Here is a 14,033-nt window from a genome sequence, read left to right as displayed (position 1 = left end):
AAGAGAAGCATACTCTGAGCTATTACTGCAGTGGTTGTTAGCCGAAAGGATAGGATCCTCCAATTGGATAGGCACCCTGCAAATTTTTTTCCGAATCGTTGCAAACATGTGTGATGCCTGCATCACCCTCCTTGGAGGTGCCCATTCTGATGACTTCCCTGCCCCATCCTAGATTGCCTTGAAAAGACCACCTTCCCACATGCTAGGAAAGTGCTCCATGGCTGGAACAATGTCCACAAGGTGGAAAAGTCACCCCTAATTATTGTTTATCATATCCCATCAGTGGGCAGCGGGCAGTGGGCAATATTCCTGTCCTCCTCTGGAATATATTCCTATTGGTGGGAAAACAGCAGGGAGTCATCCCTAACACAGCTCTTCACTGTTTTCCCAGTTTCCCACAACTGTCTCCAACCAGCTATCCTACACCATGAACGTTCTTCCTATGATCCGAATTATTAAGATCAATGACCAACTGCACTGTTATAACATGTGCCTAATAGGATGGTGGAAAATGAACCAAAAGATCTCTTACAATTTAACAACTCTCCTGTTCCTACTACACTTTATTCAGTTAATATCACAAGATATTGGTTTCTCTCTTTCATGGAATGTGAGTCTCACTGCCAAGACCCAACCCTAATTGCCCTTGGACTGAGCGGCTCGACAAGTCATTTCAGAGGGTGGCTAAGAATCAACCATATTGCTGTGGGTCTGGAGTCACATGTAAGGGAAGGATGGCAGCACTCCGTTCCCAATCCAGACCCACTGTATTGTGGGTGGCTCTTAACTGTCCTCTGGGGTGGGCAATAATTGCTAGCCTAGTCAGAAACACCCCTCATCCCATGATTAAATAATAATAAAAAATAGCATTAGAGAATGTAAGGCCCACCACTGCTGAGATGAGCATTTGATTCCAGATTCATTAATTGAATTCAATGGTTTGGTAGTTATGAACATAAAAAAACAAGGAGCAGGGATAGGCCTTTTAGCTCCTCCAGTCTGCTCTAATACTCAATAAGAAGAAGGTTATCTCAGATTACAAAGAGATCTTGATCAATGGGGTCAATGGGCTGAAGAGTGGCAGATGGAGCTTAATTTGAATAAATACAAGATTTGCATTTTGATAAAACAAACCATGGCAGGGCTTATACAATAAAATATAGGGCCTTGGTTAGTGCTGTAGAAAGAGAGATCTAGGGGTTCAAGTACACAATTCCTCGAAGTTTATGTCACATGTAAATAGGATGGTTCAGAAGGCGTTTGGCACGCTTGTCTTCATTGCTCAGACCTTTGAGTGAAGGAGTTGGGACGTTATGTTGAGGCTGTACAGGACTTCAGTCAGGCCTCTTCTGGAGTATTATGTCCAGTTCTGGTCTCCCTGTTATAGGACGTATATTTTTAAGCTGGAGAGGCTTCAGGAGAGATGTTGCTGGGAATGGAGGGTTTGTGTTATGGGGAGAGGCTGGTTGGCTGCAGCTTCTTTCACTGAACCGTAGAAGATTGAGAGGTGACCTCATAGAGGTTTATAAAGTCATGAGGAGTATTGATAAGGTGAATGGCAGGTGTCTTTTCCCTGGGGTGGGGGATTTTGAGACTAGGGGTGAGAGGAGAAATATTTAAAAATACATGTGCAGCTTTGTTTTTTTACACAGTGTTGTTCTTGTGTGGAATGAACTTCCAAAGAAGTGGTGGATGCAGGTACTGTTACAATGCTTAAAGGGCATTTGGATAAGTATATGAATAAGAAGTGCTTGGAGGGATATGGGCCAAATGCTGGCAAGTGGGACTCGTTGAGTTTTGGATTATGGTCAGCATGGACCGGTCAAACCATAGGGTCTGTTTCTGTGCTGTATGACTATATTACTCTAAGCTCACAGCTGAACAGATTATAACTTCAAATCCACATTCCCAACTGCCTCTTTCCCACCTTCCACACAATTGTTTAACAAGAATCTTTCCACCTTGTCTCTTGAGCAATATTCAAGGACCAGACTTCAACCATCTTTTCAGGAAGAGAGTTCCAATGACTCTCAACCCTCTGAGTGAAAAAGCACCTCATCTCTGTTTTACTGAGGCAACTCCTGATTTTTAAACAGTGGCTACTCATTCTAGATTCTTCTATAAAAGGAAATGTCCTCTTTACATCTACCTAGTCAAGACCCCTCAGGATTTTATGTTTCAATCAAATCAAGCCTTTTATTTCTAACGTCCAGTAGATACAAACACAGTCTGTCCAATCTTTCTTCATAAGATAGTCCATTCATTCCAAGTATTAGCCTGTAAACGTTCTCTGAACTGCATTCATGCCTTTCCTTAAATTCTCCAGATGTGGTTTTATGACTGCCCTCTATAACTGAAGTATAACCTTCCTACCTTTATATTCAAATCCTCTCACAATAAAATGTAATAATTTATAAGCTTCCCTAATTATTTGCTGTACTTGCGTATTAAGCATCTGAGATTCAAAACAGTCAATCATCATTGACTGGAACATTCTCCAGGGCAATGCTTCTATAAATCAAACTCCACTTGTCAACTGATCAATGCTTTCTTCTCATACAGTACAAGTGTTGGCTTTCTCCCATAAATGATATTCTTGCAAATTGTCCTGATGAATAGAAGACAAAAGTCTTGGACATAATGTGTGAGTTTTTTTCAGCAATATTCAAGGTCTGCATGACCAAATGGCCATTTGAAAATAAAGCTGACACAGCAAGCTGTAGTGGAATTTGACCCTAAGCTCCCAGAGAATGTTCCTAGATCCCTGTGTTAACATTACCAGCAGCTCCCCATCAAGTCAAGTTAATACTTAATGATCTTAGCTCTCCAGTGCTGTTGAAGCCACAGCATTTACACTTTAGGGTAGAAGTAACAGAGGGTGACATAAAGAGGCAGTCATTGCCCAAGAAAGGTCTCTAAGTAATGTTCATACAAAACCAGAACCACCCACACTAAGAATTTTGTTACGTTCTTCGTGACACAATAACAAACTAATTTTTGAGATGGGCGTCTCCACTGTTAAAGGCACTGGCCCCACCTTCTTCATGTTCATGCTGTAAGGCAGTATAGGGCTCATCCAACTCCACCAAGAAAGGCATCATCCTGCTGGAGGTTGATCTATTTGTTCAAAGGTGAGTGATCAATGAGTTAATGTGTTCTCTACCACATCACCAGCGGTCTTAGGTTTGGTGAACTCACCAGCATATGGTGTTCCAAAGAAATGTGCCCCCAGTGCTTAGATCTTAGATGCCAAATTCCCCCCAGGATTGCCCTGGGGTCTTCAGGAATTCTAAATACATTTCGTGGACACTTCCACCGGGCGAGAAAAGTCGGAGAGGTATTAACTTTCATTTTCCTCCATCTTGCTTTCAATGTTATGACTTGAAAAAATATTGGCCATGTGGCAGGAGATCATGTGATAAAGCCTTCAAGAACGTGTCCAGCCAAAATTGGCAACCTTAAATTGATTCGACGCTGACACAACTGCAGCACCAGTGGATCTCAGTAACAACTCCAAATATCCATACACCCCCATTAGTACAAGCACTCCACTTTGTGGAGGGTCAATATGCAGAACAATCAGAGTGAGACTGATTTGGCCTCCTCTTGTGACCCCACCAAAGAAAGATGCTGTGGCCGGCCTTTAGCTAGAGTCCTGCCAGTCTGTATACCCAGCTCTCCAGTCTCATCTCGCTCCTTGGCTATCTTGAAGAGGTGGCACAGGGGAGGGGATATTGTGGGGCTGTCCCCCTGTACAAGAGGTGAGGCCAATTCATTCAGAAACCAATCTGAGCCTGTTAAGATTGTCCAGTTGACCTCCAGGTTCCCTTTGTGATGGGCACCCAGTAGCCCTTAGAAGCCCCTTTGCCCGGCTGCAGAAGTGATCCCACAGGTCCCTATAGGGGCTGTGACACCCCCCACCACCTCCATCCAGGTCAGGCCATGTTTTGATGCAGGATTTTAGAAAGTTGGAGACCATGAAGCACCCGGTCTCATATTTCCCATTACATCCTTCCTCAGAGGGCAATTCTGTCAAAATCCCAACCATTCCTGTTTCCCTTTCTCATGGGTGGGTGCGGGTCCCAAAAACAGATCCAACCTGTGTTCCATGCCCCTGGGGAGACAATCCAGGCCTTCATCCCAGTTATGGCAGAAATAAACCAAACTCAATATAGGTTTGTGAGCAGCGAACTGATCAGCTCAACTGGAAAAGGGTTCCAACTCAGAGGGGAAGCAAGGGGGTGTTTCAATCTTCCGCATGGTGGGAAAGGAGGTTAAATTTGAGAGCCTAGCTCATGACAAACTTCCTCGTAACTGGCTATTGCAGATGGCAGGGTTATAGAACTACATGCTCCAAGCTCTCAACAGATCTGAGTCAAGCACAAAATCACAACTGCTGAAGTCACAGCGATATCATAACTCACCTCAGAGGCTTATCCACATATTTATATAAGCCTATCTCATCAGTTTCCATCATATATTTTTAAACCCCTCCATCAAATCAAACCGCAATCTCTTCCGCCAAAGCGCAGTTACTGAGAACGTATCCTCTTGTTGTGTCAAGCCTACACATGGTGTCACCACTCAGACTGTCAGCTTACCTTACGAAGGGCATGTTTTGAATAGAGCAACATCTCACCGAGGCATCAGGAGAACAGGAATGATTGTACACCCTGCAGGACAAAGACCAGACATTGACTCAAACAGCACGTTCCACATCAAACACACTCATTTCACCATGACAAACATTCAAACAAGCCAAACAGAAAAATGGAACACTGAGGATGTTGTTCAGCTGAAATTAAAAAATAACACATGAAATGGTAGAGAAACTCAGCAACTGCCCTTGACCAACGCCATGCTTTTCTCCACAACCACTACTACCTCCTTTGTCTTTTGTCTGCTGACATGATTGATCCACAATCCCTCTCACCCTCAATCCTTCTCCTGCCTTCACTTGCTTCTCCCCCGGATTTCAACAGCTTAAACATACACCATTTCCACTTCTCTTCAGTTCTGAAGAAGAGTCGTTGGTCTCGAAATGTTAACTCTGATTCTCCCTCCACAGATGCTGCCAGAGCCTGCTGAGTTTCTCCAGCATTCTCTGTTTTAATTCCAGTTTTTAAGCTGTTCAGATCTAACCAAGAATGATAAACATTTAGCTCTGAAATTGGTTTAAAGGAATAACCAATCTCATTAGATCCATCTCCAATCTAATTTTACATCCAAGGAACATTAGGAGCAGGAGTAGGCCATTCAATTCATCAACCTTTTCGACCATTCATTTAGATCATACTGGCCCACACCTTATCAGCATTAATCAATTTGATTGATATTCTTTGATTCCCTTACCCAGCAAAACACCTATCTATCTGAACTTCAAACTATCAACGTTCCCAGTATCTAGAGCCCTTTGGGAGATAGAGTTCCAGATTTCAATTATCCTTTGAGCAAAAGGTGTCTTTCTGGAACCATCCACTTCTACCTTTACGCTTGTGCCCCCTTTGCCCAGGAATCCCAACCAGGGAAAATGATTTTCCCAATCTATCATTTAAGTAGTTTGATGGGATCACCTGTCAAATTTCTATACTGAGGAATACAAGCCAAGTTTATTCAGCCAGCCCACAGAACTTAAACCTGCCTTCTGTCCCCTCCTCAAATTCAATGCACCCTTCCTAAGGTGTGAACCTCAAAACGGAGCACAGCACCGAAGAGGGTTCTGTATAATGTTTTGAAAAATTCATTTTGTTCACTTGAAGTTACTGTAGTCATTTGTACCAGCAGAGGAAGTCTGTAGAAGCTGTTTAACACAAGTAAACCACCTCCGCTCGAGTAATTTTAATTCTGGATCACCTTGGCTGTTTTTTTGTCCCAATAACTTCACATGGTGGGACCAAGGCTACGTGAAGGCATCGCCTTTGCCTTTTCGTATTCCAACACCTTCTACCCAAAAATCTTGACATGGCACAATCGAGCAGCTCCCTGTGGGTTAACACAGGTGGAGCTGGAGGAACACAGCAGGCCAGGCAGCATCAGAGGAGCAGGAAAGCTGATGTTTTGGGTCGAGACCCTTCTTCAGAAAACAAACCCCGTGGGTGTAGTTTTCAATAACCGGGGCTCTCAGAATTCAGTGGATATCTTGGTATCTGAGGTCAGCATTACCCTAAGAACAGGGCACAGAGGACATCAGGCAGTTGCAGCAACTGTAGTCAAGCTGGCCTTTGTTTCAAATTACTCCCCTCATTATAACATTAAAAAAATGGCAACCTACCAGTTGTACAATGGGCACACATGGCCATTCGCCAGGGCTAGACCATACCTGTCGAGAGAAAGAGACATCATTCAAGGCACAAATGACAACAGCTGGCCTGCTCACACACCTCAGATCATTTTAAGTGGAATCGAGTTTCAGTTCATTTCTTCATTGCAGTACTCACTCTAGACCTACACCTCTCCACCTCTCGCTCATTAGAACTGTTTTGGAAACTGAGTTGCATGATTTGGGTTGTACTGCCAGTCAGTTGAAAACGTGCATATTGTTCTGTTGGAGTTGAGTTGCTGAAGGCAGTCTCATCGAGATAATCCAGGTTCACCCCTTATTGTTCACCCCGTCAGAAATAGGAGCAGAAGTAGGCCATTTAGCCCATCGAGTCTGCTCTGCTATTCAATGAGATCATGGCTGATCTGATAATCTTCAACTCCATTTTCCTTCCTCATCCCTTAACCCTTGATTCCCTGACTGATTGAAAACCTGTCTGCCTCAGCCCTGAATATAATTAATGACTCAGTCTTGACAGCTGTCAGTGATAAAGAATTCCACACTCCAACACCTCCACCCATTGAAAAGTAAGGTGAAGATTACTCCCAGCCAAGCAGATACCTTTCCTTGTCAGGCATTCTGATCCCCAGCCCATAGTCCTGGGGTTACAATATGGAATGACATCTCTACTTCTACGTCCTCCTCTCTCCCTTTCTCTCCCTGTTTAAGACAGGATTTTTCCTGTGGCCTTCTGAATCCCACTGTCAGGCTCAGATGGGGGTCTGAAGTTTGTACTGGATGGAAAAGAGTCTCACTTTTTGTGATTTTCCTGGAATTAGTCACCTCACAGCTAGAGGGTGGACTCTGAAAGCTTGCAAGCCATTCACAATCCTTGCAGCTTGAGCACAACAGTGTGGCACAACTGCAGTTAGGTGAGAGAGAGGGCACTTTCTCCACTGGGCAGCCATGTTGTACCCAAGCAGGCAGGTAGCGGGCTTTTATATCTGCCTGGGGCATTGTCTCACACCCACTTCCAGCTTGCTCCAGTCATCCACCAAATGACCACCTCCTGGTACCCAAACTGGTCTTTGCCCTAATGTGACTGCAGAACCATAACAATGTAATTGCCTCTTAATCAACCTCTGAAATGGCCCAGCGAGTCACTCAGTTAAAGGGTATTGAGGTGTGAACAACATATACTGGACTTGCCTGCCAAGCCCACATCCCATTAGAGAATAAAGGAAAAAGAAATTAGTTAAATTACTGTCTGGGACAATTTCAACTTTACTTAATATTTGTGAATCCACAGTATAATTGGTGCTAAAATAGTGACATTATTGAGAGAGTGCAAGATCGAAGGGATTGTTACTCTGGTTTCCAAAGTTGATGTGAGGTCATACATCAGCGTTTGCTCTGTACTTTAGCTAAATTAACATGTTTGGCAGGGCACCAATTCTCAAAATACACGAGACACATTCTGTCATGAGATCAGCTGAAAGCACAGAGGAATACTGAGTAAATGGACACGATATCCCTGCAAAAACTCACACACTGAGTGCTTTAACATAGAAAACAACCCAGGATCCTTCAGCGAGGATGGGGAATAATGGGCTATAAGCTGAAAAATAAGGAGGAGGAGGAGTTGGAGGTTGTTTATTTCAGAGAACGGAAACTTACCATGAAGCTGCCAAAGGTAGGGGTAAAGGAAGGGTGATGAAGGAGACAGGGAAGCTCAGTGTGATGCTGTGGGCCCTCATCGTCCTTGAGAAAGAATGTACTAGCACTGGAGGGAATGCAGAGGAGGTTCACTAGGTTGATTCCGGAGTTGAGAGGGTTAACTTATGAGGAGAGATTGAGTAGACTTGGATTATACTCTTTGGAATTTAGAAGAATTGAGGGAGTGATCTTATAGAAACATGTAAAATTATGAAAGGAATAGATAAGATCGACGCACGGAGGTTGTTTCCACTGGTGGATGAAACTAGTACTAGGGGGCATAGCCTCAAAACGAGGAGGAGCAGATTTAGGACTCAGCTGAGGAGGAACCTTTTCTCCCAAAAGAGTGAATCTGTGGAATTCCCTGCTCAGTGAAGCAGGTGAGGCTATTTCATTGAATGTTTTTAAGGCAAAGATAGATACATTTTTGAACAGTAAAGGAATTAAGGGTTATGGTGAGCAAATGGGTAAGTGTGGCTAAGTCCACGACAACGATGAGCTGTGATCTTATTGAATGGTAGAGCATGCTCGAGGAGCCAGATGGCCTGCTCCTGCGCCTATTTCTTATGTTCTTATGTCCTACCATGTTTAACACCGTGAAGTGGATCACCTGAGAGGAGGCTCCACGCAACCAGCTTCTATGTGTGTCACTGTATCTACTTACTGCTGCTGAGGGGCAGGTAAAACTATGAGCTGCTAAACAAGAATGGAGAGACCCTCAGGAGCAGACTCAGAGCCTCTCGAGTCTGTTTGCAGCATTCAATTAGACCATGGACAAAGTTGGTGCACAGGAAACATGTTGAGAGCTATCTGAGCTCTCTCTCTTAGTTTATTCTCTTGTGAGATGTGGGTGTTGGCAACAAAGTCAGCCCCTAATGCCCCTGACCTGACTGACTTGCTCATCCATTTCAGAGGGCAGTTAAACGTCAGCTATCTTGTCGTCTGCATGGAATCAATTGTACGCTGGACAGGGGAAGGATGGTACATTTCACCCTTCAAAAGGGCATTAGTGACTCAGATGGGTTTTCACATCAGTCAGTGATAGTTATCATGGTCACCAGTAGACTTGTGAGAATGATCTTACAGATGGTTACAAGATAGTTAACAAAAAGCAAACACTACATTTGAAAAATGCTTCTTATTAAATTCTTCCAGATAAACAAGGAAGTTCAAAAGCAAACCAGTAAAAGACACATTTTGCACTGAGTTCTTCTTTATACGCAGTAATGAATATATTTCGATGTTAGCTTTGGTTTACAGCCGCATTTTGTTCCTCTGAGTCAGAGGATCACAGATCCCAGCCAACTCCAGGATTTAAGTATCAGTAAGCTCAGCTGAAATGCTGAGGGAGTGCTGCATGGTCAGAAGTGCAGTTTTCAGATGGCTGTTAAATTGAGGGGGATAAAATGATTTCGTGCACATTTTTTGAAAATGATCAGGAGTCATCTGAGTGTCCTGCCCAATACCTTTCATTTAAGCAAATTCACAAAAGGTAGATTATTCATTACTCATTCCACCATGGACTTTGCACCGTGCAAATGTTCTGTCATTTTCCCACTACATTGATTCTGCTTAAATGATATTTACTTTACTGTGGACTGTGTTGGAGTCATGAAAGGTGTTACATCAATGTGAATTCCAACATCACGTCCTGTCCGTTGCCAAGACAACAGATATCCACTTTCCATAACCCTGTCTTGTTTCCGTTCCTACTTCAATTCAGCTGCTGTGAATACTCTCACCCACTCTCTGAATCAATGTTGCTCCTGGCCACTTCTGATCTCCCATCCGCTTTAACCTTGATCTTTCTTCAAAACCCTGCTGTCCCTTTCCAAGCATAACGCCATCACAGCAGTGTTATGGCACCAAAGGAAGCCATTTGGCCCATCATGTCTGCACTAGCTTTACAAATCAGCACCATGACCCACCTTTTCCCATCAGTCCTATTTAAATAACCATCCAATGCCATCTCGAATGTTTCAATTGAACCTCTGTCCGCCACACTTTCAGGCAGTAACTTACTGACCCGAACCATTCACTGTTTGAAAAAGGTTTTTCTACCTTGTATTTGCTTTTTGTTTGAAAATCACTTTAAATCTGTGCCTTCATATTCTTGATCTCGTTACTTATGGGAACACTCTCTCCCTATTGACTCCAACTTGTTGCCTTACAATTTTGGAAACTTCAATCGGATGTCCTCTTCACCTTCTTCTCTATAAGACCCAATCTCTTCAATCATCCTCATAACCGAAGTTTCTCAGCCCTGGAACCAGTCTTGTAAATCTCTTCTACACTCTCTCTCCAATGTATTCACATCCTTCCTACAATATTGCACCCAGAGCTGTGCACAATGCTTCAGCTGAGCTCTAATATGTGTCATATATAAGTTCAGCATAACCTGTCTGCTCTTGAGTTTCGTGCCCCCATTGATAAAGTCCAGGATACCAAGTGCTTTAATAACATCTCTCTACTCCTGTCCTTCAATGATCTGTGCACATATACACCCAGGTCTTTCTACTCTTGTACCACCTTTTGTATTTTGTACCATCCATCCATGATCTTCCTACCAAAAAGCATAATCTCACATTTCTCTGCACTGGACCCCATCTGCCATCTATCCACTCACTCCATCAGCTTGTTTGTGTACTGCACTGTCCTCCTCACAGTTTTCAAACATTCCAAGTCTTGTAACTTAGCAAAACTTTGTAAAGGTCTCCTACACACCAAGATCTTGATCATTAATATATAGCAGGATACCATGGTAGATTCTGCCACCTCCTCTGTTCACACTATACTAAACTGGCCCCTGAATGCTAAAGTCCAGAGAAAATAATGAGCAGGTTGGTGACTGCTGAGTTTTACAGCTCTCTCAATGCTTGGGCACATTCACATCAGGGAGCTAGAACTGCAGGATTAAATTTACTGTTAAATCAGTTAAGCTACTTAATAAAACTACAAATAACCAATGAGTGACATTTTAAAGCTTGAAAGATTAATAAACTAAACAAAATAAAACATAGATGGCAAGGCAGATGATGTGTTGCAGCTGTAGCATGTGGGGGATGGTGGAAACCTGCCTGATCGACAGCAACCACATCTGTAGTAAGTGTCTGCTGCTCCAGGAACTTCAGCTTAGAATTAATGGATTGGAATCAGAGATGCTAAGATACCTCAGTGAGGGGCAACACTACCTGGATACTTTGTTCCAGAAAACAGTCACACCCTTTAGGTTAAATTTTTCAGAGTTGGCCCTAAATCAGGGTCATCTCAAATACTGTGTACAGCTCGGTCTGCTTATTTAAGGCAAGATGTAAATGCATTAGGGTAGTTCAGAAGAGATTTACTAGGTTGATACCTGGAATGTCTCATGAGGGCAGGCTGGGCAGGCTGGGTTTGTTTCCACTGGAGTTTGGGAGAGTGAGGGATGACCTGATTGAAGCGTACAAAATCCTGAATGGTCTGGACACAGAAAAGATGTTACTCCTTTTGGGTTAATCCAGAACAAAGAGCAGCATTTGAAAATTAGGGGTCGTTCTCCTCACAAGGCAGTGAGGCGGAGGTCAGCAAATTCTTGTCAGGAAGGTGAATCAGAGGTTTTTGGGATAGATAGGAATGGGGAATTTGGGAAACAAACAGATCAACCACAATCTGATTGATTAGTGGAGCAGGCTCGAGGCTGAATGGTCTACACTGTGCTCTTATGTTATATGTTGGTAGGAGGCTGCGACCATGAGTAAGGGAGATAAGGGGATCAAGATGTTAACACTGGATGAGCCTCAGGCTGTGCAATGGGTTGGAGGTTCTTTCGGTCTTAAAGGATGAGTCTAGGTACTATAAGGTGAGTGAGCAGATCAAACATTACCGAGGTGCAGGGAGTCATTCAATTTACAGGAGTTAAAAAGAATGTGCTGGTAGTAGAAGGGGACTGCACAGTTAAGTCAGGTACATGCTGCTGTCGAGAGCATTAGCACCAAAAAACCATGTTCTCTTTTTGGTGCCAGGGTTAAGAACATCACCTCAGGGTCAGGGAGGAACTGAACTGGGAGGGGAAAGATCCAAATGTTGTTCACAGGTTACAAGTGACATACGTAGGATTAAGAAAGCAGTTCTGCTCAGGGAGTTTGAGCAATTAGGGGCTACCTTAAAAGGCAGAACCTCAAAGGTCAGGATTTAGAAGCAGTTTGGGTGGACATAAAAATAATGAGAGAAATGTGCCACTGATGGAAATAATTCATTAGCTCATAAAAGCAGCTGTGGTGTACAGCAGAGTATCAGTTGAGAAACGATAAGGATTTATAGGAAAGTTACTGCAATAACCACAGGGAATTTTAATCTTCATACAGATTGGATGAATCAAATTGGTAAAGGCAATCTTCAGGATGAACCATAGGTGTACTACAGATGGTTTCTAAGAACAATACATTGTTGAACCAATAGGCTATTTTAAACCTGGTAAGGTCTGGACATGGGAATGTGTCCATTTCGTTGGAACATGTAGAAAATCAGCATATTGCTCAAGTAGAGAGAGACTGCAGAATGCTGCAGTACAGAGGGATCAGGGGTTTTTGTGCTGAATCATTAAAAATGTTAAGACAGAAATGTTAATTATTAATTGTTAATGTACAGCAATCATTAGAAAGACAAGTGACAAAAGGTAAATTGCAAGAGGGATCCAGTGTAAAAACAAGGACATTTTGCGACCATTATACAGGACGTTAGAGAGGCCACACTGAGAATACTGTGCACAGTTGTGGTCTCTTCATTTTTAGGAGGCATATGATTGCATCGCAGGCACTTCAGAGAACATTCACAAAGTTCATTTCTGAAATGAAGAGATTGACTTATAAGGAATGTGTCAGCAGGTTGGTCCTTTACTCACTGGGGTTTGGAAGAACAACAGTCATAAGAGTCATACAGCACAGAAATAGAACCTTCAGTCCAACTCGTCTATGACAACCAGCTTTCCCAAACTAAACAAGTCCCATTTGCCTGCATTCAGCCCCTATCCCTCTAAACCTTTCCTATTCATGTACTTGTCCAAATGTCTTTTAACTATTGTAACTATACCCACAACTACCACTTTCTCTGGCAGTTCATTCCACATATGAACCACCCTCTGTGTGTAAAAGTTGCCCCTCAGGAGGTGATATTAGAGTAGATGCTGAGAAGATGTTCCCATTTGTGAATGGAGCACAACTTCAAAATGTCTCCAAATTAAAACAGAGATGAGGTGAAGTTTCTTCTCTGAGAGGATCAGTAATCTTCGGAATTCTACTCGCAGAACAGTAGAGATTGGGTCACTGAACGTATTCAAGGCTACATTAGATTTGCATTCTATGGGGGAATGTGGCTGCAAGCAATAAAATGAAGTGAAGTCATGCAGAACTAATCTTATAGAATGGCAGAGGGGGTTTGAAGGGCCAAATGGCCTACTCCTGCTCCTATTTATATTTAGATCTACTCTCCTGTGTTTTGAGTCAGCAGTTTTGTTAGCTGTGGTGTTTCATCAGGAGTGAGGTGGCAAAATCTCCTGTCTGACTGCACACAACATAGAATTTTGCTTAAAAAATATAGATACTACAATGTTTCAAGATGAGAATACTAAAGCCAGTATTCTAATCACATGAGCTGAGACGGAGAAAGGAAAAAAAACTCTTTTTCTGGATTGCAATCCTTAGACACATGTTAGAATAAATTATTGTGCAGCAAAACAGAAAGCTCGGAGTCATATCAGATGTGGCATAGTTGGTTACACTTTTTCCTGAGTCAGAAAGTTGTGGTTTTAAGACTCTCTGCTGTAAGTCAAATACAAATCTCAACTGGTTGTGTAGTGCTAATGAGACAGGACTAGTAATCCACAGACCTAGGTTAATGCTTTGGGACCCTGGTAGACATGGAATTGAATTTAGTAAACCTGGAATATAAAGTTAATCTCAGCAATTGTGACCATAACCCAAACCATTATCAATGGTTGTTTAGAATCCATCTGTTTTACTAATCCCATTTAGGGGAAGAATTCTGCCAACGCTACCCATGTTTCCGAACCCACAGCAATGTG

The 14,033-nt window shown here is 42.8% G+C and overlaps 1 protein-coding gene across 1 annotated transcript in view; it reads right to left on the bottom strand.

Moving 5' to 3' along the window:
- Nucleotides 1-14,033, bottom strand: part of si:dkey-228d14.5 (uncharacterized protein LOC796266 homolog) — a 63,788-nt gene that overhangs the window by 26,992 nt on the left and 22,763 nt on the right. Inside the window, exons 2-3 of the mRNA XM_020520426.2 lie at nucleotides 6,272-6,319; nucleotides 4,602-4,673 (exon numbers count right to left, since the gene is read on the bottom strand). Coding sequence (XP_020376015.2) covers nucleotides 4,602-4,673; nucleotides 6,272-6,319 — 120 coding nt within the window. The remainder of the gene's footprint in view (nucleotides 1-4,601; nucleotides 4,674-6,271; nucleotides 6,320-14,033) is intronic.

This window comes from Rhincodon typus, chromosome 34 (assembly GCF_021869965.1).
Source record: "Rhincodon typus isolate 14 chromosome 34, sRhiTyp1.1, whole genome shotgun sequence".
In the NCBI taxonomy this organism is placed as follows: domain Eukaryota; kingdom Metazoa; phylum Chordata; class Chondrichthyes; order Orectolobiformes; family Rhincodontidae; genus Rhincodon; species Rhincodon typus.
This window is presented reverse-complemented; position numbering and strand designations above follow the sequence as displayed.